The sequence below is a fragment of the Penicillium alfredii genome, assembly GCF_028826965.1.
Source record: "Penicillium alfredii strain IBT 34128 chromosome Unknown utg000004l_segment0_segment0, whole genome shotgun sequence".
Classification (NCBI taxonomy): domain Eukaryota; kingdom Fungi; phylum Ascomycota; class Eurotiomycetes; order Eurotiales; family Aspergillaceae; genus Penicillium; species Penicillium alfredii.
The window spans coordinates 540,618-567,359 of record NW_026622701.1 but is presented as its reverse complement, the minus strand read 5'-3'; the positions used below and the strand labels follow the sequence as shown (position 1 = coordinate 567,359).

The following is a 26,742-nucleotide window of genomic DNA, read 5'->3' as shown; positions in this document are numbered from 1 at the left end:
ATATCCAAGCAAGCCCGGAATAGCGATCAATCAATACTAATTGGCCATGCAATATCATCACTTCTACCAAAATATAACATTCTAGCAATTTCAGCACTCGGCCAACTGCTTTCTCGCCAGCTTGAATTTCTACATGTATTGTTGCAGGTGGAGCACCGAAATAATACCCAGGTAATTACCATGCGATATTTTTAGATAACGGGTCTCAACATAAATTACCATTGATTATGGGCCCACCGTCATGAAGACCCGTAACCTCCACGTAACTCATTCTGGTCGTTGCCTGGCAATCCCCCTGGACGCTTTCAGCATTTTTATTGATTTTGGGGCAGAATTGAGGGATGAGAGGTACGAGGACATGCTATCTGATTGAAATAACCATGGACTTGAAATTAATATTTGTTATAGACATTTGATTCAGTTGCATTCATGGAGTCTTGCATCGAATATCTGAAGATACAAACCGTGTATGAGCGCTAAAAACATGCATAGCAAAGTTCTGGCAAGGTTGCCCTGCTAAACACAGATGCAAATCTGTCGGAGTCTGCAAATCAAGGACCAGGTCGGGAGGATACTGTTTCGTCAGTTGTGGGCATTGATGGTGTGCAAACCGAGAAATGATGACATTGGATATGGAGAATTAATTGGGTTCTTCGACATAGCTAAACCGTTTTCCTCGAGTCGAATGTCCTATTCCTTCCGACCTTGTCGCAGCACAGTGGAGATAGTGACGAAGCATTTCAGTGTTGTGGTCCTAGACCGGGGGATGATGTCTAGATTGCCACTGAGCAACTCATCGGTTTTCTCTTTAGAGTATATGCCATTGCAACATCCGTAACGGAGCATTACGACAGTCAAGACCCCAGCGACACCAAGCATTGCCAATCAGACCACTACCCATGACACTCGAATCCACCGCCGGAACCAAACACATACTCGAAATAGGTCGCATCGCCCATTCATCCACAACCGTGGGAAGTCTGCGGATGCGAACGGTACATCCATTGACTTGGTCCTTTGAGAGTGACTTGATTCTTGGTCAGAGAGAGAGAGAGAGAGAAAGAGTGCTGGAAATAGAACCGTTGACGCCAGTCTCCACATGGGTCTCGACTTGTCGTTTCAAAACATTATGTCTCAACAATCGGCCACATACATTTCCGACACAATGTCGACCCCGCCGCTGATCCACTCGAGCCCGGATTCGAGCATGAAAATCCACTTGCAGAGTCATGAAGAATGAGTTTGGTGGTTGTCATACTCGGAAGAAATGACGTTGACTGGGTGGACATGGAATGCTGATTTTTGGTCGCATGGGTGGCAAATCATGCCGAGGACGGGGTAGACCACAGACCCCGATCGTACGCAAGTGCCGAACGGGGTGCATCTGTAAGTCGCAGGTACACAAGAAGTACCAGCCACGGTACTTCTGAGTACTTCGGTTGTACATGGTGTATCATGTTGATGGGACATGCTCGAGTGGGTTGACTTGGCAACCGTTTCACTCGACCTGTCACCGCATGAATGGGGACTCCCTTGCTGCCATTGCCGGCCAAGCTGCAGGAGGGTCGTACACGGAGAAAAAGAGAAAAAGGTGGCTGGGTTTGATTCAAATCCCTCGGTGCCACTTGCCATGCAGCTCGAGTCTCACATCCAACTCCCCCATTTTCTTTTTGTTTTCCCTAGAGAAAAGAGGGGAGAGGGAGGAGGGACAGACCATGGGATTGGGTTTGCCTGGCCTGGAATGGTGGTGTGTGGTCATTCGCATGTTTCTTTTTCTTTTTCATGGAGGGTTTGGGGAAGAGTGTCCAATGGAGGGCACAGACGATGCCCCATTTTTCATCCTTTTGGCTGCCCCCAAAATCCGGGGAAAATGGGTGCCCCAGGCTGTCGGGCTAAAGGGCTTGGCTCCAGCGAGAAAAGGACACGAGACACCATCGCCTCTAGTCCTTCATCCTTAGTCCTGGTACTTAGTGCTTAGTACTATACCAAGTACCAAGTACATCCATGAACGATCTCATCAGGAATACCCAGTCGAATCATACGTAGACCCTAAAACTCCTTCGGCTCCATCGTCATTTCGGTACATTCTTCCTTTTGGATTCGGAATTCACCCAGCGATATGACGATCGTGCGGGGTAGAATCAGAGATACCCAAAAAAAGGGGAAGATGACGATGGCCGCATTCGGTCAGTTGTATATCGAATCTGGGGGATAACCATGGAGGATCCTGACGATCGGTTATTGGGTTGAAGACAAACCTTCCCAAGTGTGAGAGATAAGGGTTTATCTGCTATCACGCTATCACTGATACCTGAGAACTCAGGATGTCCTATCCTCTAATCATGAGGATGAAAATAAAATACCAAAGATAAGGGGGCAACCATGGTTCACCCGATCCATGTTTATCTCCCTATTCGGAGAGTTTAGGATGGCAAACGATATCCTCGATCATAATATCAGAATATCATATTATCTTCTTGTATACCATGGATTTATTTCCTGATGGAGGGGCGGATAAGAGGCTGAGCCGTGCACTGCAGATTCCCCTGCAATATATTGCGTACGATGATGCGAGGACGGAAAGGGGGGGGGGGGGGGGGGGAAGGCAAAGCAGAGCGATGGCGTAAAGATTCCTACTCACACCTTCTTGGGGGCCGATCATACGATGTCACTGGTGATTTACTAGAGCATCATTTGATAAAAAGATCAGAAAAATAAAAACTAAGGAAGAAAAAGAAGAAACTAAATAAAAAGGAAAGTTCAGATAGATCTAAACACCCAAACACGCAAGGACATACACGTTGCAGGCAGCAGGTGGTCAGGGCAAAGAGACCGTAGGGCCAGACCTTGGGCCCGTTCACCGCCAGGGGTCCTGCGTGGGTGTCTAACGGAGACAAGTACGCGTAGAGATGAATCTTTAATTATAATGCTTATTATAGTGTGTTTATTATATTCTTATAATATCTTATAATAATAATAATAATACTAAAAGAATAAATAATATCCACTCACCCCGCAAAGATGTGTCTCATAATCCCGCGCGGCAATCCCTAAGAATACCTAGTCCTGGAGGTATCCCTTAGGCATACGCCGAAGCATACCCAGAGACTGTCGGGGCCAAAGGCATGGCCCCAGCGCTGTTCCTGCGGAAGATCCCCTATCGGCCAATCAGCGAGCATCACGCCATCCATCGCGTCATGCAGCCTGGAAAATAGCGCTGGAACATGTTGGCTGCTGATTGGCCCACAATCTGCGCAAGCCGACGCATCCGGTATAGCGCGCCACCTTGATCCGCGCGCAGAAAATGTGCCATTTTTCTGGGAAAATGGCTCCCCCTGTTGACTTCGATACAGCCTTGGGAGTTGACCATCTCCAGTGCCAGACACTATAGTAGTATGGTAGTAACTGAATCTCTCTTCTTACTTCTCCAGAATTAACCCATGGATCCATATCGATGTGGAAGTCAGGAAATATCCAGGCAGACACCGGAATGGAAGCTTCAAGAACCGGTAATCTGATTACCCATTCTATACGTGACGGCCAGAAACGGGCTCCAAGGACCTCGGGTGACCCCGAGGATTGGCCCATTTGGCCCGGGGGCGCCGATCGCACGCAATGGACGCCCACGAGGGAAACCCGTTTGTGACCGTAACGCCCCATGCCCATGCTGATTGGCCCTGGGTCCTCTCCAGGTCCCCTCACCTGGGAGTCATCGCTCGCTCTCTCCTTATCCTCTCTCCATCCTTCCCTTCGTTCGACCATCTTCTTTATCTCCCTTTCTTTCTTTCTCTCTCTCTATCCCATCCCCCCCCTGCTCACCTTCATCTTCTCTCGCCTCTCTCCACCCTCGACTTCTTCCTGCTCATCTCTTCCTCCCCTTCCTCCACTTCCACTTTCAGAACAACAGCACTTCCATCGCAACCAGTCCAATACTTCGAAGACTTGTCTTCCCTGTCTCCGCTCTGCACCGGAGTGCTTTTGTCTTGATCATCTTTGATCATCCATTGGAAAACATCCCGGACATCCCGTGACTGTATCTCGCAAGTCAAGTCAGTCTCTGCCCGTTACCGACCAGAATCACCGACTCGGGTGCCCTCCTGATCCATTGAACCTTCGTCCTTGCCATCTTTACGAAGGTTGCTCTCCGTCTCTTTGATACCTACGTGAGGACAAGTGTCACGTGAAGCATTTGGGAGTCTTGCCATCTGGGCGGGAATCTGCTATCGAGTATCCTTGGTTCACACTGGATTGAAGGTGCTCGACCGCATCCCCCCAACTCCCGCCAATTCTTGTTATATTTATCCCTTCAACCTTCAACCTTCTGCCAACCGGTCGTCTTATGACTCACTAATATCAACGCCTCCCGCTCTGAGTCCCGACCGACTTTCGAACCTTGAACCTGGTGTTCACAGGTTTATTTACGTGCCTTCTGTTATACATTTTTGCCCATCCTCATTACGATATCACGCAGCGCTTCTCTCTCGACTCCTTCCAATTCTTCCGGTATCAGGCCGCTTCACACCATTCTGTGTCCACTCCTTGACACTTTTTCTTTTTTGACACCCTCGTCAACTTCGCAAACGACATACAAATGAGCACATAACGGTCTTTACACATTTCCTTAGCGTCAACAACCCCATCTTGGGTTCATTCAACCGCGCCTAGCGCCGACTTCGTTCCAATTTCCAATTTCCTTTCGCCTGTTGACTTGTTTTTCGGTACATTTTTTTTCGACAACATCGACAATCAGGAACCCAACCTGATCCCGTCCTTCGCTCAAATCGTCTCAACTCTTCTTTCCGGCGGTCCCTGTCTACGTTGGGATCCCAGGCCTGATCCGTTTCTTAAATATTAATCACCCATTAGCCTGGTTGCTGTTTGTGTTAGCACGTCTTTTTCTTTCTTCCACGTGCAAGTGTCTCTTTTGAGCGGTTCATAGATTGTGTTTTACTTTTTTTTTTTCATCCTTGTGTCGACGTCTTTTTTTCATCGTCGGCTTTCCCCATCATCTCATCTCATCTTTGCATCTGTTTCTTGGGATCATCTGGCCTCAATGTCGACCATGGAATGTTTGAAGAACGAGTTTGTCGAGGGCCGCTTGCTGGATGGTCGGTTCCGAACTGTGGCCCCCCTAAACCATGGGTCCTTCGGCATGGTGTTTCTGGCCACAGATATCACCACTGGCCAAGATGTTGCGATCAAATGTCTGACCAAGCCGTCCTCTCCGGACTCATGGGCTCCTCAGCCCGTTGACGATCGCTTTGAAGAACTGGAATGCCACCGCCGCCTGGGCTACCACCCGAACCTGGTCAACTTGATTCACTCCTTCGAGACCGATGCCCACATCTACCTGGTCTTGGAGTACTGTGCCAATGGTGATCTCTATGAGGCTATCCGGCTCAATCGGGGTCCTCTGGAGACTGAACATGTTCGGGATTTCATGATGCAGCTCCTCAGCGCAGTTGAGTTCATGCACTCCAACGGCCTGTACCATCGCGACATCAAGCCGGAGAATATCTTCCTCACGCAAGATAGCTCCATGAAGCTTGGCGACTTGGGCCTTGTGGCTCAGGAACCCTGGTGCTACGAGGCCTCGGTTGGCAGCGATCGTTACATGGCCCCGGAGCAGTACGAACCGACTGCCACGGGCTACTCACCTGCCCAGGCGGACGTGTGGTCGGTGGGCATCTGCCTGCTGAACATTCTGTTTGCTCGGAATCCGTTCGTCACGCCTACTGAGTCCGATGTACTTTTCTCGGACTTTGTCCGTGATCGTCAGTCACTCTTCGACATTTTCCCCAACATGTCTCAGGATACCTATGAGATCCTGACTCATGCGTTGGCCATTGATCCTGAGAAACGATCGCTCTCCGGGGTGCGCGAGGGCATTCTGCGCGCTGTCTCGTTTACCACCGACGACGAGTCGCTGGATGAGTTCTGCACCGAAGATCGTGAGGTGGTTCCTGCCAGTGCCAACCGCGAACCGCTTCGCACGCCGTCTATCCAGAGCCCGCACATCAACCAGGGCGACTCGTTCCCGTGGGCCAAGGCGCTGCTGTCGAGTCCGCCTCAGCCTATTCGACAACTGTCTGCCATTCCGGATACCGAGAGCTACACCGAGGATCTCTTCCCGCCATCCGAAGTGGCGGGCACCTCGTGGTTCTCTGCCCAGCCTGACACCCCGTCAATGGCCTCGGTTCTTGATTCGGCCCTCAGCGACTCGTTGCGCTCGTTCAACCTGCGCAAGCCCGAGCCTCGTTTCCCTCCTCGGTCCGACCCAGTCCCGATCACCGGCTCTCTGCCCAGTCATGCCTCCAAGCCCTTGCCCTCACTGTCGATGGTGTTCGGCAAGGGCTCCGCCGAGCAGATTTCCAAGAGCTGGAGCGATCTCTGGGAGGAAGAGGAGTCCGAGAACGAGGACCTGACACTGCACCAACGCCGTGAGCAGAACTCTCGCACCTGGAGCCAAGAGAGCCAGGGAGCTCGTCCCAAGACAGGATTGCGCGAGCCGGACTCCGCTTCCCTTCTCAATGAGCGCTCTCAGGCTCCTGACCCTCTCAAGACTGCACCTCTTGAGATCCCGGCCAAGTCGCTGGATGGTGACAGCGATGCTGGCACCTCCAGCAGCACCCCCCGTCCTTGCCACCCGTCCTCGCCTCGCAAGGCGCCTAATGCGGACAAGTGGGCAGAACTGGGCGACAAGCGTCGCAACTATAAACCTCGCGAGTTCTTCGATCCCAAGAGAGCCGCGGCCAGCACCTGGCGCCGCGACTGGGGCCTTGGCTCTTCCGGGTTCGACCATGCACCCCGGGCCAAGCGAGATTCGCCTCAGTCCGATCGTCGCCGCCGCCTGTTCTTAGAGAAGGACTGGCGTCGCGATGCTGCGGAAGTATCGAAGCTGTCGCCCGTCAAGCCCTGCTCCTACGACGGCAGTGTGGACGAAGACCTCGACCTCGTCGGCGGGTGGCATGATCTCCACCTTTAACGTGTTTCGCCACCGAGTATCCATTTTATCCAACTCGTCCTGTTTTGTTTACCGTGCCCGTCTGTTGACATCGCGTTCCGCCGTTTGATTCAAGTTGGGGGGAAAAGTTCAAAAAAAAATCTTTTGCCCACGATAAACTAATCTTCTTGTTTTTGTCTGATTTCCATTTCTTTATGGCCTCGATTTGACTTCTTCGCCTGCTCTTTACTTTCGACGCAGCGCCTGCTCTCGTGTGCTGCGCTGTCATCCTCGGCCATTTCTTCTTTTCTTGCTGTACTATACGAGGTCGAGGGTGGCACGGGTGGGAGTCACAAAAGAACAAAAAAAGACTAGAAGGATTGGAGGACATTGGAGGAGCTTGGATTCGGCAGTGTTTGATTTCGCATGCAAACAACATGACGGCTCGACCATCAGGATGGACGGAGTGAATGGTACGATCTCCTGCTGGCGATGTTGAGTTAGAAAGAAACGCGGCCGTTTTCTCTTTGACGTTATACGGGACCCTGTTTGTGTACTCTTATATCCATGGGACCATCAAAGGGAAAACTGATTCCATCCGTGAAAATGCTCTGGTGATTGTAGTAAATGTAGAGACCAAAAACTTAGGATTAAATATTCGATTCGTACTGTTCCCATACTCGGACGTTGTAGGGGGATGTGCCATTGACTGGCATTTCTCCGCACTCTGGGCGGTGAGGAGGGCGGTGACCCTCAACGGTTAAGATACCACTATTCCATTTTCGCCTATGCGATCACGCACATATCTGCCTCTGGACAGCGCAGGTGCAAGACCCGGGTTTAAACCATCTTTTGACCTTTCACCTTTACTCTCAACTTGAACCTTTGTGCTACCCCCTCGAGATCACCGATCGACTTCGTTCTATCCCAGAGGATGCACAGTAGGATGCATATTGGACCGACTGGCTGAAATCATTGGAGTGGCGAGCTGTCGACGGCCTGCAGTCACTTCTCGCTATTTCTGGCGCATTGCCTGTGGCTGTCAGAGGCCAGGGAGCCGTTCCGGGCGCGACCATAGAATCGCCGCTCAATTCCCCACGAAAGCTTCACGATGTTGGCCGCGGGTCGGTCATTGTGTTCTTGGATATACCATGTTTCGATAATGCTTGCACTCGCGGGCAGTGCCCTTGGGGATGGGGCTGTCTCATCCCCGCAACCCTCTACCGAGGACTCTGCCCAGCTGGCTGGCCACACAGCGACGGTGACAACATGCCCGTCGAGGAATCTGTGGGAGGTTGAGGCGGAGCTGTTCCAGCTCCCCGTCTGTCTGGAGACACGATGGGGGCGAGGACATGTCCTGTCTTCAGTCTCGGGGTCATCGGGCACAAGCGGCGCTGAGAACAGCACTGGGGCGGTGTCCAGTGGATCCACCCCAGAGGGCACTGCCTCTGCGACGACACAAGAGAATGCAGAGCAGGAGCAGGAGCAGGAGCAGGACACAGATTCTTTGCTGGACAGCGCCAGCTTTCTGTCGTTTGAGGAATGGAAGAAGCAGAACCTGGCCAAGGTGGGTCAATCTGCTGAGAATGTCGGAGGGAGTCGGCGCTCTGGAGCGGTCGGCAAGGAAGACCGACGGCAGCCGACAGGCATCAATAACGCTCTGGACTCGCTGGGCGATGACGCGGAAATCGAGCTGGACTTTGGTGGGTTTGGCGCCGAATCCCCCGAGGCGAGTCCGACTGCATGGAGCACCCCGATTCCTTCACGAGAGGGAGGGCATGCGACGCACGCGGGTGGTGAAACCGATCTGGATGTTCACGCCAATACTGTCCCACAGACCGAGGCCTCGCGCCGCAGAGATGCTGGGACTACTTGCAAGGAGCGGTTTAACTATGCGTCCTTTGACTGCGCGGCCACCGTGCTCAAGACTAATCCCGAGTGCAAGGGCTCGTCGTCAGTTCTGATTGAAAACAAGGACAGCTACATGCTGAATGAGTGTCGCGCCCAAAATAAGTTCCTTATTCTGGAGCTGTGCGATGATATCCTCGTGGACACGGTTGTCCTTGCCAACTACGAGTTTTTCAGTTCGATTTTCCACACTTTTCGGGTCAGCGTCTCGGACCGGTACCCGGCTAAACCAGACCAGTGGAAAGAACTGGGTGTTTATGAAGCGCGCAACACCCGTGAGGTGCAGGCCTTTGCGGTGGAAAACTCACTTATTTGGGCGCGGTATCTAAAGATCGAGTTCCTGACGCACTATGGTCATGAATTCTACTGTCCCGTCAGCTTAATCCGGGTTCATGGGACGACCATGATGGAGGAATACAAACATGATGAGAGCGCTGGCCGAACGGACGATGAACTGCCGGGGCCGATTGAAACTGGCGAGCTTCCTGGTGAAGTGAAAGCAGAATATGTCGAGGCACCAGATGTCCATGACGAGATCAAAGCACCTGCTCCACAGGCCCGGGAAGTTTGCGCGTTTCCCTTTTCGCAGCTTGAACCGCCATACAACTCTTCTCAGATCTGTGATATCAACGATGGGCCACCGAAACCTACTATTTACAACAGCTCAACGTCTACTGTCCAAACCCACCCTTCTTCGGATATCAACTCTACAACACCAACGGGGGACAGCATCTCCGCCACCCAGTCTGTGTCATCTCTTCCACCCAAGGCCGCTGAAGATACGCGGAAGACGGGCGAATCCGCCAAAGCTGTCGTAACGGCACCGGATTCTTCGATCGTGGCGTCGGAGCCAGTACAGCAGAATGTGACTTCTGAGACATCAGGCAAATTGACAGTCAGCCCCAAAGAGGAGCAGCATAGCGCCCCTCCTGAGTCCACGCGGCCTACTACTACGCAACTACCGTCTCCAAACCCCACTACCCAAGAGTCTTTCTTCAAGTCGGTTCATAAACGACTCCAGATGCTGGAGTCCAACTCGACGCTATCCCTTTTGTACATCGAAGAGCAGTCTCGGATTCTGCGTGATGCATTTAACAAGGTTGAGAAGCGGCAGCTCTCCAAGACGTCCAATTTCCTGGAGAATCTCAATGTCACCGTCCTCACCGAGCTGAAAGAGTTCCGCGAACAGTACGACCATGTGTGGCGATCGGTCGCTCTCGAATTCGAGCACCAGCGCATCCAGTACCATCGGGAAGTGCATTCTCTTAGCGGACAGCTGGGCGTGCTGGCCGACGAGCTGGTCTTCCAGAAGCGCGTGATGGTGATCCAGAGCATGATGGTGCTGGGCTGTTTCGCGCTGGTTCTGTTCTCGCGCGGCTCCGTCAGCAATTACATGGAATTCCCTGCTGTCCAGAGAATGGTCGCCCGGTCACACAGCCTGCGATCGTCGTCTCCCTTCTTCGCGTCACCCTCCGCCAGCCCCGGCTCCACGCGTCCAGCTTCTTACCGCGACCCTGCGGGCCATCGACGTAATCTCTCCGATACCTCCACCTCGTCGTCCCCGGATAGCGCCGCCGCCAGCCCCACGGTTCCCTACGTTCCACCGACCCCGACGTCCGACAGCTCGCCGGACCTGACGGAGGTTGAAAAGGGCGACTGTCGGGCCACGCCGGACTCGGACTCCGTGCCTACGCTTGAGGGCCTCCCCCTTTCGTTCCCACAGTACGCCGCCGGTTCTGAATGGGCATACTACGGATTTGGACTCAGACGAAGACGACAACAACCCCACGTCGCCGAAACTGCCTCAGTCGGCTGGTGGGCTTCCTGCCTGAATGACGGATACGCGTGGGCATTGGCCTTGGAATAGAAAGGCTTGGAGGAGGGTAGCTGGCTCCATCGCGGGTATTGGTGGTAGATTTGATGCAACATAACCATATCCATCTACGGCGTTTGTTTCTGGTTTTCTATACGGAGAGTGTATGCATGGATGACCGGTACGATTTCCTTGTTTTTATAGTAGCATGGACCTAGCTTGAGACAATTTATGTATTAAATCACTGCCCTGTTTATTCTATTATTATATTCGCCTGTAATTTTAATTTAATAAACAAATAAACAAGTCCAGACCATCAAGTATGTCGTGCGTCATGCCTTGACGTTGACGTTGCCCGGCCAACAATCAGCCCGAATTTTCCCACTTTTTTCCTCTGATGCAATCCACGAGATCTTCGATGTTTTTCTTTCATGACACTTGATCCTCTTCCATTGCTTCCATCTTTTCATACTGTTCTACAATTTTCTTCTTTACACTGTGCTCCAGCTCTCCAAGTCCATATCCACATCCACAATGGACTCATCACAAACCCAACCGCTCGCCGATCGCCCGACCAACACGCACTTGGCCGGCGGCGACAAGACCGATGTCAAGGGTTCTGATCTGTCGTCGATGGAGTACCACCGCCAGGTGCTGCAGGGGAAGATTGAGAGCGGCGAGAAGTGAGTTTTTCCTTTTTTTTCCCCTTTTGCTTTTGCTTTTGCTTTTGATTATCTTGATTCTATGGCTCGCATTTTATTGTTTTCTCGGGCTCTCTGTTTTTGATACACAATTAACTCCCGATCTTCTTCTACAACAGACAACCAACTGCCTACGTCTCTCCCTCCGACGATATCATGAGTCCCTGCTCGAAAAAGCTGAGCGACATCAAGGGCAAGCGGTTTAAGAAGTATGTCCAGCGGACTCGTTCCCAACCACTACTTTGTTTATATACAACTCGGCACATACATATAGACTTGCCTCTTCTCTTCTTTTGCTTACCCTTCTTCTTTGTTTAGTGCCGGCAAGCCCCAGTCGCTGTTCGCAAAGCTCGGCAAGAAGAGCTACGAGCAATCCACATCGGCCGAGCAGGGGCGCAGCATTGAATAAAACCCTGTGCTCTCGGCATGGCTGAAGCTTTCTCTGGAGGCACACTTCATCTCATATCCTAGGTACCTGAGTCTTTCATTGGGGGATCTAGAAGATAGCCCCCGGGTATGGGTCTGTTTCTCTCGCTGGCGCGGGTCGCCGTGCGGGAACTTTAGAGAGTGTTTACCGGGCTTGACCGAGGCTGTGTCGTTCTGTCTGTTGTTTGGTTGCTTTTTTTTCTTCTCTCTCTTTCTCTCTCTTGTCATGACCCGCAATGTCTTTCTCTGTCTCCTTTCCTTTCTTTTGTGTTTTGATAATCCTGGTTTGTGAGAGGGTTTTTTTTTGGTAATGGGTTGGAGCATCGGACTGTAATGGCAATGAATGAATTCATCCAGCTCATCACTTTGCTTTTTGTATAGTAGTTGCTTCCGGTTGTTGTGTTGTCTATCCCAATTGCTTTATAGTCGTAGTAATTCCCTGGGACTGATTGTACCTCGGGGTTCTAGCCGAGAGGTGTTGGATGCGCGCCGAGAATGTCAGATTATTCTAAGATCTTTCATATCTGATTTCAAAATATAAGCAGAATTATTATCTCCCTGTTTATTGATTAGTATACTATTTCTCCCCAGTAGAACAATACATACAATCAAAGTGGACGACCAGTCGGCCCAAGCCACAGCTGGGCCGAGGCAAACCCGCTTCTCCACACTCGACTCTCCGCAAACCCTCGGCCATACCTCGATTTTATAACCTCACGCCTCCCTCCCTGACCTCCCCTACTTGTCCCCTTTGGAGCCTCTAGCAACAAACAGATTTATCCTGCCCTGATTTCTAATATATAACCATGTCTGCCTCCTCGCGCATCCCCCCAATCGCCCAACCGTTCGTGAGCGATCGGGCTAAGAAGACTCTCGACCTGGTATGCTGACCGTAACCATCCATGGATGATTCCTTCTCGGATGAACCTTTTTGGTTCATATCCCACTGACTATCTTGACAGGTAGAGGAATTCGTCGAGAAAGACTGCATCCCCGCCGACGCCGTCTACCAAGCTCAGCTGGGCGAGGGCGACCAGCGATGGCAGACTACTCCTGCCGTGATCGAGGGTCTGAAGGACAAAGCCAAGAAGCTGGGTCTGTGGAACATGTTCCTGCCCAAGAACCACTTTAAGCAGGGTGCTGGATTTACGAATTTGGAGTATGGGTTGATGGCGGAGTTGTTAGGGAAGAGTAAGGTTGCTTCGGAAGTGGGTGTTTTCCTTCATTCTTGTTCCCACGAAATGATACTGTTGCTTCTATATCCCAGTACTGAGCCTCGCGAACCAGTGCTAATAATTGATTTTCAGGCAACAAACAATGCCGCCCCCGATACTGGGAATATGGAGGTGCTGGCCAAGTACGGCAATGACGCGCAGAAGCAGCAGTGGCTTGTTCCGCTGCTGGAGGGCAAGATCCGGTCGGCTTTTCTGATGACGGAGCCGGATGTGGCGTCGAGCGATGCTACGAATATCGAATTGAATATTCAGCGCGAGGGCAATGAATATGTGTTGAATGGCTCGGTATGGCTCCCATTTTGTCTCATCAATTACAATTACAAGTACAATGCTAATATGATTCCCAGAAATGGTGGTCTTCCGGCGCAGGCGACCCGCGCTGCCAGGTCTACCTCGTCATGGGCAAATCAGACCCCAACCACCGCGACACATACCAGCAGCAGTCCGTCGTGCTGGTCCCAGCCAACGCACCGGGCATCACCGTGCACCGCATGCTGACAGTCTACGGGTACGACGACGCGCCACACGGACACGGCCACATCAGCTTCTCGAACGTGCGGGTGCCCGTCTCCAACATGGTCCTGGGCGAGGGGCGCGGCTTCGAAATCATCCAGGGCCGCCTGGGCCCAGGCCGAATCCACCACGCGATGCGCACGATCGGCGCCGCCGAGCGCGCGCTAGAGTGGCTAATCGCGCGCGTCAACGATGAGCGCAAGCAAACCTTCGGCCGCCCGCTGTCGTCGCACGGCGTCATCCTCGAGTGGATCGCGCGCTCGCGCATCGAGGTCGACGCCGCGCGTCTCGTCGTGCTCAATGCCGCTATCAAGATCGATCAGGGCGACGCCAAGGCTGCTCTCAAGGAGATCGCCCAGGCCAAGGTCCTCGTGCCTCAGACTGCTCTTACTATCATCGACCGCGCTGTTCAGGCGTACGGCGCCGCTGGTGTCTGCCAGGATACGCCCCTTGCGTACCTCTGGGCGGGTATCCGGACCCTGCGCATTGCGGATGGGCCGGATGAGGTCCATCTGCAGCAGCTTGGTCGCCGTGAGAACCGTGCCCGGAAGGATGCTGTTGCTGCGAAGCTGAATTGGCAGCGCGGCGAGGCTGATCGCCTGCTTGCTGCTTCGGGGTTTAAGCCCAAGAGTCATCTGTGAGGGTGACTCTGATTTACGTGTATGTTTCTTTATTTCTTTTTGTTTCTTGGAAATAAGTCTATTCTATGCAGAAAAACACAATAAACTGTGAATGCAATTACATTTATTGGCTGTGCAGTAGACAATCGAGTATGTTCAATTCGTCAAAGTAGCCTAAACGCCATGAAAATGATCCCGGGAAAATCTCTTTCCCAACAGAAAATGCAAATCCCAGATATAGGACCGTTAGAACCAGAGTCATTCAGTCATCCCCCTCATCTTCTCATCTTCCCATCAAGTCAATGCCTCTCGGTAAAATAGAGGGACGAAAGAGTATAAAAGTGAACAATGCCAGAGAAAATCCAATGACTCGCCCGCGAGTGAACCCCCCCCCCCCCCACTCCAAAGGAACAACCAAAAAAAAAGCACTTTTCTAGTAGTCATCATCTTCGCCCTTCTTGCGCTGGGCCTTGGCTCGGCGCTTGTTCCCCTTAAAATGCTTCTTGGAGCCGGCCCCACGCACCTCCGAGACGTCGACGCCGCGCTCCAGGGCAACCATCATGCGCTCCTTCCGGCCGGTCAGTTGCTTGCGCATTTCCTGGCCTTGCGCCGTGTATTGGGCCTGGAAAGGCAGGGTGAGACGGCCGGCCGAGGGACCGGTCTCGGACCCAAAGAAGCCGGTGTCGATGTTGCGCGAGCGCTGGCCCTCGGGCTGGGCGCCGGTGTTCTTGGACGAAACGAAGGAGGCGATGTCGGAGTCCAGGTCATCCTCAGCCGTGGTTTTTGCGAGAATGGCCTGGCGCTTCGCGGGAAGGTGGGAGACGTCGTACAGTTCTTGGTTGAATTCGAATGGGTCGATTGGCTCCTCGCCTTCGGGGACGGGTGGCGGGCTGCAGTACAGAAGCTTGCCGTTCACGTAGTCTTTCAGGACGTACCGTGCGGCACGCGACTCATCGGGCTGGCCCTGGCCCTGGGTGGAAAAGCCACGGGCACGAGCGTAGGCCCGCAGGACTTCGCTCGCGGTGGGGTTTCCGGTGCCGCCCTCCTCGAGCGGTCGAGTGTTGATCTTCACACCGTACACATTTTCCAAGAAGTGCTTGGGGATCCGCTGTGCGACCAGGCCGGTGGGGCCGGTGAACTCGCGCTGCTGGTCAATCGGGAGAACACCGTTAACGACCAACTCGGCCTTGGTGGTAGCGAAGTTGGGAAACACTAGACCAGGGCAATCGCATAGCAGAATCTCCGGGGAGAGGTACATAGTCTGGAAGTGCTTGGTCTTTCCGGGAGTCGCCGAGACGGACACCTTCTTCGCACCCAGGAGAGCGTTGATTGTGCTGGATTTACCCACGTTGGGGTAACCGACCAGACCAATAGTGGTTTTCTGCTTTGGCCGCTCGCCAGGCTGGTTGTTCTGCGGGAGTGTGTCGGGCGAGTTGGCCAGGAAGAGCTCTTCCAATTCATCGACGTTCAAGATATGCGGTCCGAGTGACTGATCAGGGTCCGCAAGCTTGGCAATGGTTTCATTGTCATCAGATGACTCGTTTTCACTTTCACCTTCTTCTTCTTCGTCGTCGTGAACGCTCATTTTTTGAGCCGACTTGGCGAGACCTGCATCATCGTCGCCGCGGGACTGAGACTCCTCCAACAATTGAGCTTCGTTCTTCTCCTTGGCGAGGTGGGCAGAGAAGAACCGGAAGTTGATACCATTCTTCTCGAAGTAGGCGGCCCAGGCCTCCCGTTGCTTAAGGGTCAACATATCCGCCTTGTTGATCAGCAACAGGTTCTTCTTCCGCGAATCAATCTCCTTCACGTAGTTCTCCAGATCCTCCGAGCGGAACTGTAGCGGGTTGCGCGCATCGACAATCTGCACCACGAGATCCGACCGCTCGATAACACGCCACAGCTGGCGCCAGACCTCCAGGTTACGCTCGAACGGTGTCATGAGAAGATCATTGTTTTCCTGCAACTCCGCCAGTCCTCGCCGCCAGTCTAACAGGCTCTCTCTCTCCATCTTATCCAGCTGCTGCGGGGTGGTCGACTTATCCCACTTAGGCCGGCGGGGAACCGTCAACCGGGCCTTGTTCTTCTGGTGCTTCTTCATGGTCGACTTCTCCTCGGAGGCGGAGAGGAGGTATGGGTTTTTCTGGTCGGTGTGAATGATCTTGACGTTGTTGATTTTTTCCGCGGTGAAATCAGTGCCGGCCAGCTCGGCAGTACTCAAAAACTCGTCGAGGGCACCCTGCTCGGTAATACTGCGCATCTTCACCCATGCCGCTTCTTGGTGGGCATTGGTGATGTAGGTCTCTCCATCCACGCCTTTGCGCGCAATGGCGTTGTTGTGCGAAGCCTTCTTCTGCTGGGAGGCTTTGCCCTTTCCAAACCGGTCGTTCATGAGGCTGTTACCCAGCCCCACGCTGTTTTTGGACTTGGCCAGAACCATGATGGCGGTTTGAATAGGGAATGTTCGGTATGGAAAATACTCAGAAAAGAAGAACCCCTCCACCTGAAAAAGGGAATTTTGAATTATTCAGCCGGATAAGATAACGCTGAGTCATTGACACGCTTACTAAGATATTCAAATCTACATCCAAAAAATACCCTTGAAAGACACACGAAGAAATTGATGTAGATCATTGAATACTGAAAGAAATATTAACTACCATACTCGCAGCCCAACCCTAAGATCTACGCACACATCCAACGTGGGTCGCAAGAACTCGCCAGCGCTGAGGACCCGCGGGGTTCGATAAGCCCCACGTGATCCTATCAATCCCACTTTTCTCACTTTTTTCTTGACTGATCAACTAAATCAGCACCCAACATGCCTCCCCGAAAGCAGTGGATGTACGTGTTTACCTTCCATATTGTGTATCCAATACTTATACTAATCTCCCTGTAGTGACAAGAAGACCGCGAGCACCTTCCAGCTCTTCCACCGGTCCCAACATGACCCGTTGATCCACGAGGCCAATGCGGACGATCGCGTCCTGCATCAGGTCTCCGGCCCTGCACCATCCTCGGCCTCAACAACCTCGAATAAGCCGTCGCGGAACCTGTCCGATCTCCAGTCCGAGTTCCGGGCAGAGGCTGTCCGCCAAAACGAGGGCGAAGCTGCCAACCATGGCGTTTACTTTGACGACTCCAAGTATGACTACATGCAACATTTGCGCGAGCTCGGCACGGGAGGCGGAGACTCGCATTTTGTCGAGGCAAACATAAAGGGAAAGGGCAAAGCCAATAAAGGCCTGAAGCTAGAGGATGCGCTGCGTCAGGTCTCGTTGGACGAGGGCGCCGATGCCCAGAGTGCCTTGGGCGGCCGCAGTCTGTACGGATCCGAATATGGCGATATGCGGTCAACCACAACCTCATACTCGCGAAAGCCAACGTACCAAGACCAGCAGAATGTCCCTGATGCAATTGCCGGGTTTCAGCCGGATATGGACCCACGGTTGCGCGAGGCGCTGGAGGCGCTTGAGGATGATGAGTTTGTGGATGATGAGGACGACGATCTTTTCGGCGAGTTGACAGCAAATGCCGAGGAGATGGAGACGGGCGATTGGGAGGATACTATTTTCGACCACGATGAAGAAGACGACGGATGGGAGTCGGATGCTACCGAAAAAGCACCTGCGCAGACAGACAGTACGAAAACCCGACCACACTTCACAGACAAAGATAGCTCCGAGCCAGGTGCGGACCCGGATCTTGCGCCTGGAGAAATGCCGGAGCATGACCAGCCGGCACCCGACATGCACCCAGAAGACCAAGAATGGATGCAGGAATTTGCAAGGTTCAAGAAGCATGCAAAAACCGGGAAATTAGCCGCACCAGCTGCGCCCACCATTGCACCCTCGCAGACCATGGCTTCCACCGTTTTTACCGCCGGAGGAACGCCTATTCGCCGAAAGAAGCGCAAGGGTGCCATGACCAATCCGTCTGCATACTCCATGAGCTCGTCGGCGCTGGCGCGCACCGAAGGCCACCGCCTCTTGGACGACCGGTTTGACAAGGTAGAAGCGCTCTATGCGGTCGACGAGGATGAAGAGTACGACGACAGCATGTCCATGGTCAGCGGCATGACCGGCGCCACCGGCATGACGGGTATGTCCGCTGTGTCGTCACAGGCCCCGAGTCTTGTCTCGGCGGGTGGAGACGCCACGCCCACGCGCAGTGATTTCAACAATGTCATGGACGACTTCCTGTCGAGCTGGGATGACAACACCAGTGCGCAGGTGAAAAGGAAAGGCGCCAAGGCGAAGCGCGGTAAGAACGGCAACGAGGCCATTGGCATTCGCATGCTCGACGAGGTCCGACAGGGCCTCGGGTCTGCTCGCCTTTCGAACACTTCGCGCAACGTCCCTGGAAGAGCTTAGATGGGCCCTGCGAGGCATATGATATGACGCTGAATGGAGATTCCCCAACATGACCTGGCGTTCTGGCTGTTATTTTCAATGATTTTCTGCATGTTTGTGCATTAGGGCTGGCATGCATGGATGGTTAGACCAAAAGTGATTCCAATGGATGCTATCTCTTATTGATATTTCACTCTCGAACGAGTATATTTTGCACCGTCACCCAAGAATCGACTCGTAGAGACTCGAGATCATCCAGCTGACTTTCTTGTGTCTCATCATACAGCACTGCCAGGATGCCTTCTGCGGCAGCAGCTTGTACATCGCGCAGCGCATGGTCCCCAAAATAGACCATCTCATTAGCCTTGATGTGATATTTGTCCAACACAACCCCAAACAATCCATCCACCTTGGCCTTCCCGACCTCATTAGTAGTAACCAACACATCAATCCAGGGCCACAGCCCGAGCTCGCGAACTGTCCACTCCTGCGCATCGGCAGGACCCTCGGTAACCACAATAACCTTCTTGTCAAGGCCGCGCAGCACGCGTAGGAGATCGAGTGCACCCGGCTTGAGTGTCAGGTGTGCCTGCAAGGAAACACGATAGATGTCGAGTAGATGCTCCATCTGGGCATCGTCAAAAGCGATTTGGTGTGTCTGTAGAAGCTGCGCAAAACGTTCACGCCGGTACTCAGCCGAGCTGCGGCCGTCGGTGAAGGCGTGCGCAGTGCCGCTCCGCAGGATTTCCTTGTAGCTGGCTCGGAGGCTCGCTATCTTGACTCGAGACCCCATCTCGGCGCGGATTGCTTCGAATACGCTTGTCGAAGCTCGTGCCGAGGCGTGCCGGAAGGTGTGGAGGGTGTTGTCGAGGTCGAAGCCGAACCATTTTTTGGTGGACCATCTTGATTGTAGAGAGCTATTGTCTGCCATGGCTATATATTTTTTTCGACTAGTGTTATTTGCGAGTGGAGATATTTAGAGAGATACACTCGTAGACGAGAGTCTGCTGGTCTCTGACTCATGGATGGTGTGATCCGCCAGAGCTTGGTTCGACTGTATGAGAATATGGGATCCGACGTCGACAAGCGACCATAGCTCATGTATATAGGAAATTGCCCTGTAAACACATTTGATATTCTTTAATCCTACCGTGACATTGATGGCAGTTTGTATGAGACATAGATGCTTCATATCATTACAGGACCCCCAAGGGATATTGACTATATCAACACATCTTCTATATATACATTCACGAAAGAAAAGTTACAGCGCACCGCCCACCTTCTCCACAATCCACATAGCAAGCCGCACATTCCACCCGACTCTCCTTTCTGTTCGGCGCAGGTCATCCCGGGACACGGGTGAGGCGTCCTTCTGAAGCCACTCGGTCTCTTCGCCAAGCTTGCGCTTGAGGTCCTGGTCATTCGTAACAACCAACGCACCGACCTCGATGTCCAGACTGTAGCTACGCTTAGTGTAGTTGCTGCTGCCGACGAACGTGAGACTGGGGTGTTCCTCACGCGGCAGAGTGATCCATAGCCCTTTGGCATGGTAGGTCCACCCACCGGGAGTATCGACGGTGCCGCGCCGCCATTCCTTGAGTTGGATGGAGTTCGTACACTGTGCGTCCGCGACGCGATCGAGGAAGCGGGCCGAGAGGTGAGTGTAGGCGGCCGGCAGCATGCCAGACACACCGGGGGAGCCATAGAAGCCATTTGCCCAAGGTGAAGCTGTCAGAACGGTGCCTTGAGTGGTGGATGCGGTTTCGGTGGAGGTAGAGGTGCTGGAGACTAAAAGGGACGAGAGGACTGGATGGATATTGAAATATCCTGCTGTAAAGAGCCAGCGCGCACCCGCGAACGCGGACGACCCAGATAACAAACTCAGGATGCTAGTGACAGCAGGATACTCGGTGGAGGTATCAGGCTTCAAAAGTGGAGTGAACTGCGACACTGGGTAGACAAAGGTCTGGCTCGATGAGGAGGGAAGAGCGGGCTTATTGCCGGATGCCTGGATGAGAGGGTTCAGGACAGTTGATGCATAGGCGATATAATCTTGAGGGTTTTCTAGGGGTGAGGGGCCACCATTGGACGTGGGCCAGTCCAAGTGATAGCCGGATGGACTCTGAGGATCTGGCAGAACCTGGAAGCTCAGGTTGCAGATTGCATGGTGGATTCGGGCATAGTAGTTTGTCAATTCCTTCGAGTTGAACACATGATACCGATCTAAGCGGTTGGTAAAATAGTCTTGGGACAAGTTTGCCCTGCAGGGGAGATATTAGCACTGAAAGAGCGTACTATCACGCAAAACATCTTACCCTGAGAGAATAATCTCATCATCAATCCCGTATAGCTTCATATGTTGCAAGCCCCAGCCCTCGTTGATACGTCGAGGAATCCATTTCTTTCTTAGCCCTGTCAAGTTGGGCGTATGGAACATGCGAATCTCAACTCGTTCCGGCCCATGCTCTGCTACCAAGGAACAGAGCAGTGACGCGCATGAAGGATTAGGGGTCTCCCGGGTGCCGCGCAAAGCATCGGTGAGAATCGATACTTTGAGATTTGGGTTGTCACGAAGAGCCTGGCCCACGGTTTCGATAAGCTCATATTCGGTCTTGCCAATGTAGAGGGTCGAGAGATAAATACGGCGACGGGCATTGCGGATTTTGCTCTATACAGCCGCAGCGAGTTAGTCCCGGATCTCATGTTGGCTCAAACTCAAGAATAACCTTAAGAGTAGAATAGAAATTGGCCGGAGAGTCGAGAATGGTAATTTTGGACGCTGGAACCTCGAATCGGGGCGCAATGCGGTCCAGCTCCACGGTGATGCCGCCCAGCGGAGATGAGGCAGCCGCGACTTTCGCCCTGGCACCGGTGTGGGCAGAGAACCTGCGACTGCATAGTCTCCGTCGTGCGACAGGGCGACACCCTGCACACCCTAGCGTCTGGCCTCCAATGCGGCCGAACATGATTGCGATGCTGGTACTGGCAACTTGCTGCTTTGGGGAGAAAACCTGGATGCAAACAAGCCAAACACGTCAGACTTGCAACTCCCCTTCCGCACGTCGTTCCATCCTCCCCTCCAGCATTGAACCGTCACCATGTCGACTCTCTCGAGGACGCTCGGCTACCTTCGCCGGATTGGCTTCAAGGTTTGTGCTGCGCTCATGGATTTCCCAAGAGGACCGCAATTGCTAACTCTGCTGTACAGGAATATGGCCACCAGATGCAGGTACGATCGCGCATTATCCGGGAAATAAGATTGATTACAGGGGTTGGAGACTAACGGAGTCCTTTGTTTGGTTATTCTCTAGTACATTGGTAGGTTTCCTAGTCCGCCATCGGGCGCTCGGTCGACTGACGTGTGATTATAGGTGATACCAAAGCCGGAACCCTGATCGGAACCGACCGCTACGGAAACAAATACTACGAGAACATGGAAGAGGAACTGCCTCGTGAGTGACACCGAAGCTCGAATCCCGCAAGAATATTTCGCGAAGCATGATCGGGGTGTTAACGACTTCTTACCCGTGTAGTGCGAACACGATGGGTCGACTACAAGCAGGCCGAATACGACCCGTCTCAGATCGAGCCCGGCTGGTAAGTTTTCCTTTTTTCTCCCGGCCAGAAAACTCCAGTTTGGGCAGACAGGACATTCCACTGACAGGGCCCAGGCATGGCTGGATCTCCTACCTGGTCGATTCGCCCCCGACGGCCGACAAGGTTATGCAGACTGGTGTGCGCTCCTGGGAGTTGCCGGAGCACCGCCCCAACTTGACGCTCAGCCGTGGTGCTTTCAAGACCTACTCGACGTACGTGTTTTCTCTTGTTGGCGGATAGCCACCGCATCTTGGCTTCTAGTGCACGAACTAATCATATACTACAGCACACGGCCCAAGTACTCCGCCTGGACCCCCGTTGCTGCTCCTCGGTAGATCAATTTGCATATGGAGTAGGAAAATCCAGCTTTTGTCTCTTCCTTTCGATCTCGTTTTCTTTTGACTCTCTGCGCACCTCGGTGGTGCCAATTCGAGAGATGTATAAAGATCTGCTACCAGTAGTTTGTCCTTTGATGACAATCGTCCACGCATTTCCTGCTTTCATCCTTGTCCTTCTATTCATTAAAAGTTAATGACCGTAATACTAAGCTAACAATGGACAAGAAGCATGAAAAAGGTATCTCATTTGTTATAAATCCAAAGAGACAAAACGTTAAAAACAGGGGGAAATCAATCAACTACATACATGAAGATATAAATTTGAAAGATTTTGTCCTTATTTGCCAGTCACCAACTAGAGAACATAGAGGCCGGAGCCGATATTAGACCAGTGGCGGATAGGTCGTCGATCCTCGAGCTCAATGCACCACCACAGAACCTCTTTCAGTTTCTCAATCTGCTCACCCGCCTCATACGCCCGTGACAGCGCGTACCATGCTTCAGAATTATCCCAGGAGCTGCCAAGCTTGGTCAACGCTGAAAGCAGCCCATAGGCACGATCCCGGGCCGCGAGACGGTGAAGGTGCTTGGGGTCCACATCGTGTGGGGAGGTGAAGGCCTCAGTCGGTTGCGGGATTGGCGCTGCATCGGGTCCTTTCAGCTCGTCGGTTGAGATGGCCTTGGCCGACTTAGGTCTTGGAGTCTCCGACAGTAATGCCAGACGTGAGACGTTAAGATCCACATCGGCATTGGGCGGTTCCGGAGGCAGCGTCCGGTCCCAGATGTCCAGGAGCAGATTGGCGAGACCAATTGTTGCTGTTGGGTGGTCGTGGAAGCGAAGGAGTGCATCCTCGAAATGTCTAATGGCTTGATGGGGCTGCGAGCGCGCCTGGGATAAAAGCCCTTGTTCCGCATAAACATCAGCCCAGAGCTCCTCCGAGCTCTTGGCAGCGCTCCAGCCGCGGTTGCTGAAGGACCGTGCTGAAGAATCCTGGGATGCAACAAGCGTCTCAACTCGTGCAGCTTGTTTGGAGGCTTCCTCGCAAGCTTCCTGCGCATCGTCAAATAATGATGCCCGGCGGTAGAGGCCAGCGATGATTAGCCAGGTCTTGACGAGAAGGCCAAGTGCATGTTTCTGGGACTGAATGCTGGAGAACTTGGTGACAGCATTTGTGGGAGAATCGAAACGATGACAGGTCGGAAGTCGGACGTCTTGCTCTGGGGGTTGCTTCTCGTGACCGGTAGGAGGCGGTTGTTGCGTGTGGTTCATATTATGCGGGATCGGCCGCAAGGGCTGCTTACCACTTGCTTGTTGAATCCCCGAGACTGGTGATGAGTTTCCAGACACTGCAATGCCAACCATATCCGGAGACTCCTCCCTGCCATTGGGAAGTGGAGGCTCTTGGATTCGAGGTTTCTCATGTCGATGGAAGCTACTGCTGCGTTTCCGTAGTTTCTTTGAATCCGATCTTCCAAGTGTAGACGAGCGTTCATTATGACTGCGTTGGTCCTCGTCCGTAACCTGGATGGCGGGTGCATCTGTATGGCCGTTTGGAATTGGGGGAACTGGTGGGCTTGCGGTACTATGACTCGAGTTGACTCGGCGCTCAGGTAACTGGGACGAGCGGTTGCGGCTGAATATACTACCGCGGAAGCTTTTCGTGGTGCCTGCGGAGCTCTTGGGTGGAACCAAATGTTCTGTCTTCTTGGTCTTCGTCTCCTCGGGTCCAAGGTCCAATTCGCGAAATAGAGTCCCGATGAGAATTAGGAGTTGGTCGCTGTGATTAACAGCGGCCTCGGGGCCTTCGAGAGTCTCAATGAAGGCCAGTTGCGTGACGCGAATTTGAATGATGCGCTCCTTCTCTCTGCCTTGCAAGCGGCTGATCAACGAACGCTCAGAACTGCCTGATCCATCTTTGGAATTCTGTGAATGCCTGGATGATGACCGTCTTTCGCGATGGCCCTTGTCGCGATGACCCTTGTCGCGATGACCCTTGGAGAAAACTTCTCGGGGAAACCGTTCAAACGCGGCTTCACACGAACGCTCCGCAATTTCAAATTCTTGCTGTGCACTGAGCAGCAGCGCGAGCAAATGCCACAGGGGAACAAGATCCCGTTCCTTGGACAGGTCGTCGAATACTGCGGTGGATGAACCGTCTGAAGTCAAGGCAGACTTGACATATTGAATAGCCGTATCCAGGTCTCTGTTTTCAGCCAGAACGAGGGAAAGCGTATAGAGAGAGGAGTAGCTCAACTCGCCGCCCAGCTCGGGGGCTATGCTCTTCTCCAGATATTCAATTGCCTCTGCTCGAATCTCACCCCTAGCCTCATTCAGAGGAGTCCAGCTGGCCCAATTGGCGAGACCGACACCAACAGCCCTATAGGCCGTGGCAAGCACACTAAGGGAGATCTCGGGCGAATTAGAAGAGTTGGGGCCTTGGGACAGCAACAACTTGCCATTGACCTCACCATCTGCATGGTCGGTCACTTGCTTGTTGATATATTCCCGGATGAGTTCAGTCAAGTCTTTGGCCTTCTCTGCCTCTTCAAAAGCACCGAGACAGCTCAACAAAGTAACGCCTTCGGAGAGTGTTTGCAGTAAAGTCTCATCACTCTCCAGCTCGCCATACTCAGCCGACTTTTCAGCTCTGTCCTTGGCCGCAGTAACGATTTCAATATACGAATCGAGAGCCTGGATGGCAAGATCGAAATCGGCCAAGGAAGAATGGACATGGAATAGACGTCGGAGTATTAAGTGGGAATGATAGGTCTTGGTCGCTGCACGATATAGAATCTGTAATCGCAGGTCAGTATACCAAAAAAAGAAAGGAATTTGCGGCTCACTCACGTCAAGAACATTGCGACCAACGGCATTTTGGCCTCCTTGGCCGAGATCCTGGTCTTGCCATTGGGGTCCACACAGAACCTCCCAGTTGCGGATGACTTGTTCCACCCACACCTCAACTTGCGAATTCTGGGAGTTGGCTGTCGGAAACTTGACCTCACGGAGCAGATTTCCCTCACAAATACTTTCAATGCGACGCAATTCACTGGCAAGTTGGGGTCGCTCTGCGCCTTCGTAGGTCGGAGGGTTGTACGGCAGTCCATCCTGCAAGACGATAGTGAGGAAACCATAGTAAGCCTTCCATATTGACGTTCGGGAAGGACCAGAAGTATCCGCGCCTGATGCCTTGTAGGAGGATAGTCCTTGCTTCACCGAAGGATGAGAGGCCCACAGCCGAAACAATCGCAAAGCAATTTCCACGTGTCTGCGATTCGAGTATGGGGTGTTTCGACTCGCCTCTTCACTGGCTAGAAGAGCGCCATTCCCGAGAAGGGTCTCGGACCAAGTCAAGAACTGAGGCGTGCCGACAGACGCTAGCTTCCCACCACTCAGCCATGGTATCAAAGATCCAAAGGTCTCCAGGGTCTCGCTGATCCCCGCAACGCTTGACTGCGCAGTACCTATATCCCTTCAGTCAGAGATCAAACTCCCGCGCCTGTCATGGGCATAACATACCCTTTAAATAGCATCCCTTCACCAAACACGCCTCGGTCCAAGGAGAAAGCTCCTGGTCATCGTTACTCAGGCGCTCCACCGTCACCGCGAAATCTTTGGGGAGGCGTCCGGCTGCCAGCCCGCGTTCGTTTAGTGTTGAATGGATCCATCCCAGACAAACTTGCGCTTGCAAGATTTCTTGCGGTGTTCCATCCGTGTTCTCAATAGTTGTGAGTAGCGCAGGAATAAGTTCGGGGAGATTGGGCGATGCAGGTGCTTCATCGGAGGGCTTTTGAAGGTGCGCAACGACTTGAGACTCGGCGGTTGCGGTTTGTATCACACCTACGAGGCCTTCGTTAGCACAAGAGATGGGATTGAAAACAAGCCTGACATACATGTCCGTTGCGGTGCGTGTTTTGTCACCTTGCGAATCAATTCTGGGACCTCGTCCCATCTGCCCTGGCTTCGCGCCTGGTCCAAGGCCGCGATGTAGCGTTGGCCTTTCTCTGCATTGCCTCCCTAGTCGCACGTGTCAATTTACTGAGCCATTGTCCTTGCGTAGATTGTGATGTATCAGAATTATAAACCAGGGAAAACACACGAGACACTCACCATGGCTCAGAATTTGAGGAATGTGACTGAGGACGAAGAACAACATCCCCAAGGAGATCATCCCCAGGGGTGGAGAAAAGATTACGCAGTGCCGGGACCGTAATTTACCCACACCGAGGCTTCATGTGGAGCCGCGACAACTACTTTTTTTTTCTTTCTTTTTCTACTTTTTTACTTGTGAA

The 26,742-nt window shown here is 52.8% G+C and overlaps 10 protein-coding genes across 10 annotated transcripts; 6 read left to right on the top strand and 4 right to left on the bottom strand.

The window, feature by feature from the left end:
- Nucleotides 1-5,053: 5,053 nt before the first annotated feature.
- On the top strand, nucleotides 5,054-6,985 carry NUU61_001858 (putative serine/threonine protein kinase; the record flags this gene model as incomplete). The annotated part of the gene is made up of 1 exon (XM_056652440.1): nucleotides 5,054-6,985. One exon carries the CDS (start codon nucleotides 5,054-5,056, stop codon nucleotides 6,983-6,985), a length of 1,932 nt encoding a protein of 643 aa, XP_056513507.1.
- Nucleotides 6,986-8,105: 1,120 nt separating this feature from the next.
- NUU61_001857 (Sad1/UNC domain protein) lies at nucleotides 8,106-10,718 on the top strand (the record flags this gene model as incomplete). The annotated part of the gene is made up of 1 exon (XM_056652439.1): nucleotides 8,106-10,718. One exon carries the CDS (start codon nucleotides 8,106-8,108, stop codon nucleotides 10,716-10,718), a length of 2,613 nt encoding a protein of 870 aa, XP_056513506.1.
- A 480-nt stretch (nucleotides 10,719-11,198) lies between these two features.
- Nucleotides 11,199-11,774, top strand: NUU61_001856 (Spo12 family protein; the record flags this gene model as incomplete). The annotated part of the gene is made up of 3 exons (XM_056652438.1): nucleotides 11,199-11,347; nucleotides 11,485-11,574; nucleotides 11,684-11,774. The coding sequence occupies 3 exons, from the start codon at nucleotides 11,199-11,201 to the stop codon at nucleotides 11,772-11,774; spliced, it is 330 nt and encodes a 109-aa protein (XP_056513505.1).
- Nucleotides 11,775-12,597: 823 nt separating this feature from the next.
- On the top strand, nucleotides 12,598-14,180 carry NUU61_001855 (uncharacterized protein; the record flags this gene model as incomplete). Its single annotated transcript, XM_056652437.1, has 4 exons — nucleotides 12,598-12,672; nucleotides 12,754-12,999; nucleotides 13,099-13,311; nucleotides 13,374-14,180. The coding sequence occupies 4 exons, from the start codon at nucleotides 12,598-12,600 to the stop codon at nucleotides 14,178-14,180; spliced, it is 1,341 nt and encodes a 446-aa protein (XP_056513504.1).
- Nucleotides 14,181-14,592: 412 nt separating this feature from the next.
- Nucleotides 14,593-16,599, bottom strand: NUU61_001854 (ribosome biogenesis GTPase LSG1; the record flags this gene model as incomplete). The annotated part of the gene is made up of 1 exon (XM_056652436.1): nucleotides 14,593-16,599. The coding sequence occupies one exon, from the start codon at nucleotides 16,597-16,599 to the stop codon at nucleotides 14,593-14,595; it is 2,007 nt and encodes a 668-aa protein (XP_056513503.1).
- Nucleotides 16,600-16,980: 381 nt separating this feature from the next.
- On the top strand, nucleotides 16,981-18,532 carry NUU61_001853 (ribosome biogenesis protein LTV1; the record flags this gene model as incomplete). Its single annotated transcript, XM_056652435.1, has 2 exons — nucleotides 16,981-17,003; nucleotides 17,059-18,532. 2 exons carry the CDS (start codon nucleotides 16,981-16,983, stop codon nucleotides 18,530-18,532), a joined length of 1,497 nt encoding a protein of 498 aa, XP_056513502.1.
- Nucleotides 18,533-18,701: 169 nt separating this feature from the next.
- On the bottom strand, nucleotides 18,702-19,442 carry NUU61_001852 (HAD family hydrolase; the record flags this gene model as incomplete). Its single annotated transcript, XM_056652434.1, has 1 exon — nucleotides 18,702-19,442. The coding sequence occupies one exon, from the start codon at nucleotides 19,440-19,442 to the stop codon at nucleotides 18,702-18,704; it is 741 nt and encodes a 246-aa protein (XP_056513501.1).
- Nucleotides 19,443-19,775: 333 nt separating this feature from the next.
- On the bottom strand, nucleotides 19,776-21,480 carry NUU61_001851 (CDP-diacylglycerol--glycerol-3-phosphate 3-phosphatidyltransferase; the record flags this gene model as incomplete). The annotated part of the gene is made up of 3 exons (XM_056652433.1): nucleotides 19,776-20,775; nucleotides 20,830-21,182; nucleotides 21,241-21,480. 3 exons carry the CDS (start codon nucleotides 21,478-21,480, stop codon nucleotides 19,776-19,778), a joined length of 1,593 nt encoding a protein of 530 aa, XP_056513500.1.
- Nucleotides 21,481-21,612: 132 nt separating this feature from the next.
- NUU61_001850 (complex I NDUFA12 subunit family protein) lies at nucleotides 21,613-22,446 on the top strand (the record flags this gene model as incomplete). The annotated part of the gene is made up of 7 exons (XM_056652432.1): nucleotides 21,613-21,663; nucleotides 21,723-21,743; nucleotides 21,826-21,832; nucleotides 21,886-21,966; nucleotides 22,048-22,111; nucleotides 22,186-22,323; nucleotides 22,398-22,446. The coding sequence occupies 7 exons, from the start codon at nucleotides 21,613-21,615 to the stop codon at nucleotides 22,444-22,446; spliced, it is 411 nt and encodes a 136-aa protein (XP_056513499.1).
- Nucleotides 22,447-22,804: 358 nt separating this feature from the next.
- On the bottom strand, nucleotides 22,805-26,563 carry NUU61_001849 (uncharacterized protein; the record flags this gene model as incomplete). The annotated part of the gene is made up of 5 exons (XM_056652431.1): nucleotides 22,805-25,243; nucleotides 25,298-25,914; nucleotides 25,970-26,290; nucleotides 26,344-26,467; nucleotides 26,561-26,563. The coding sequence occupies 5 exons, from the start codon at nucleotides 26,561-26,563 to the stop codon at nucleotides 22,805-22,807; spliced, it is 3,504 nt and encodes a 1,167-aa protein (XP_056513498.1).
- Between the last annotated feature and the right edge of the window lie 179 nt (nucleotides 26,564-26,742).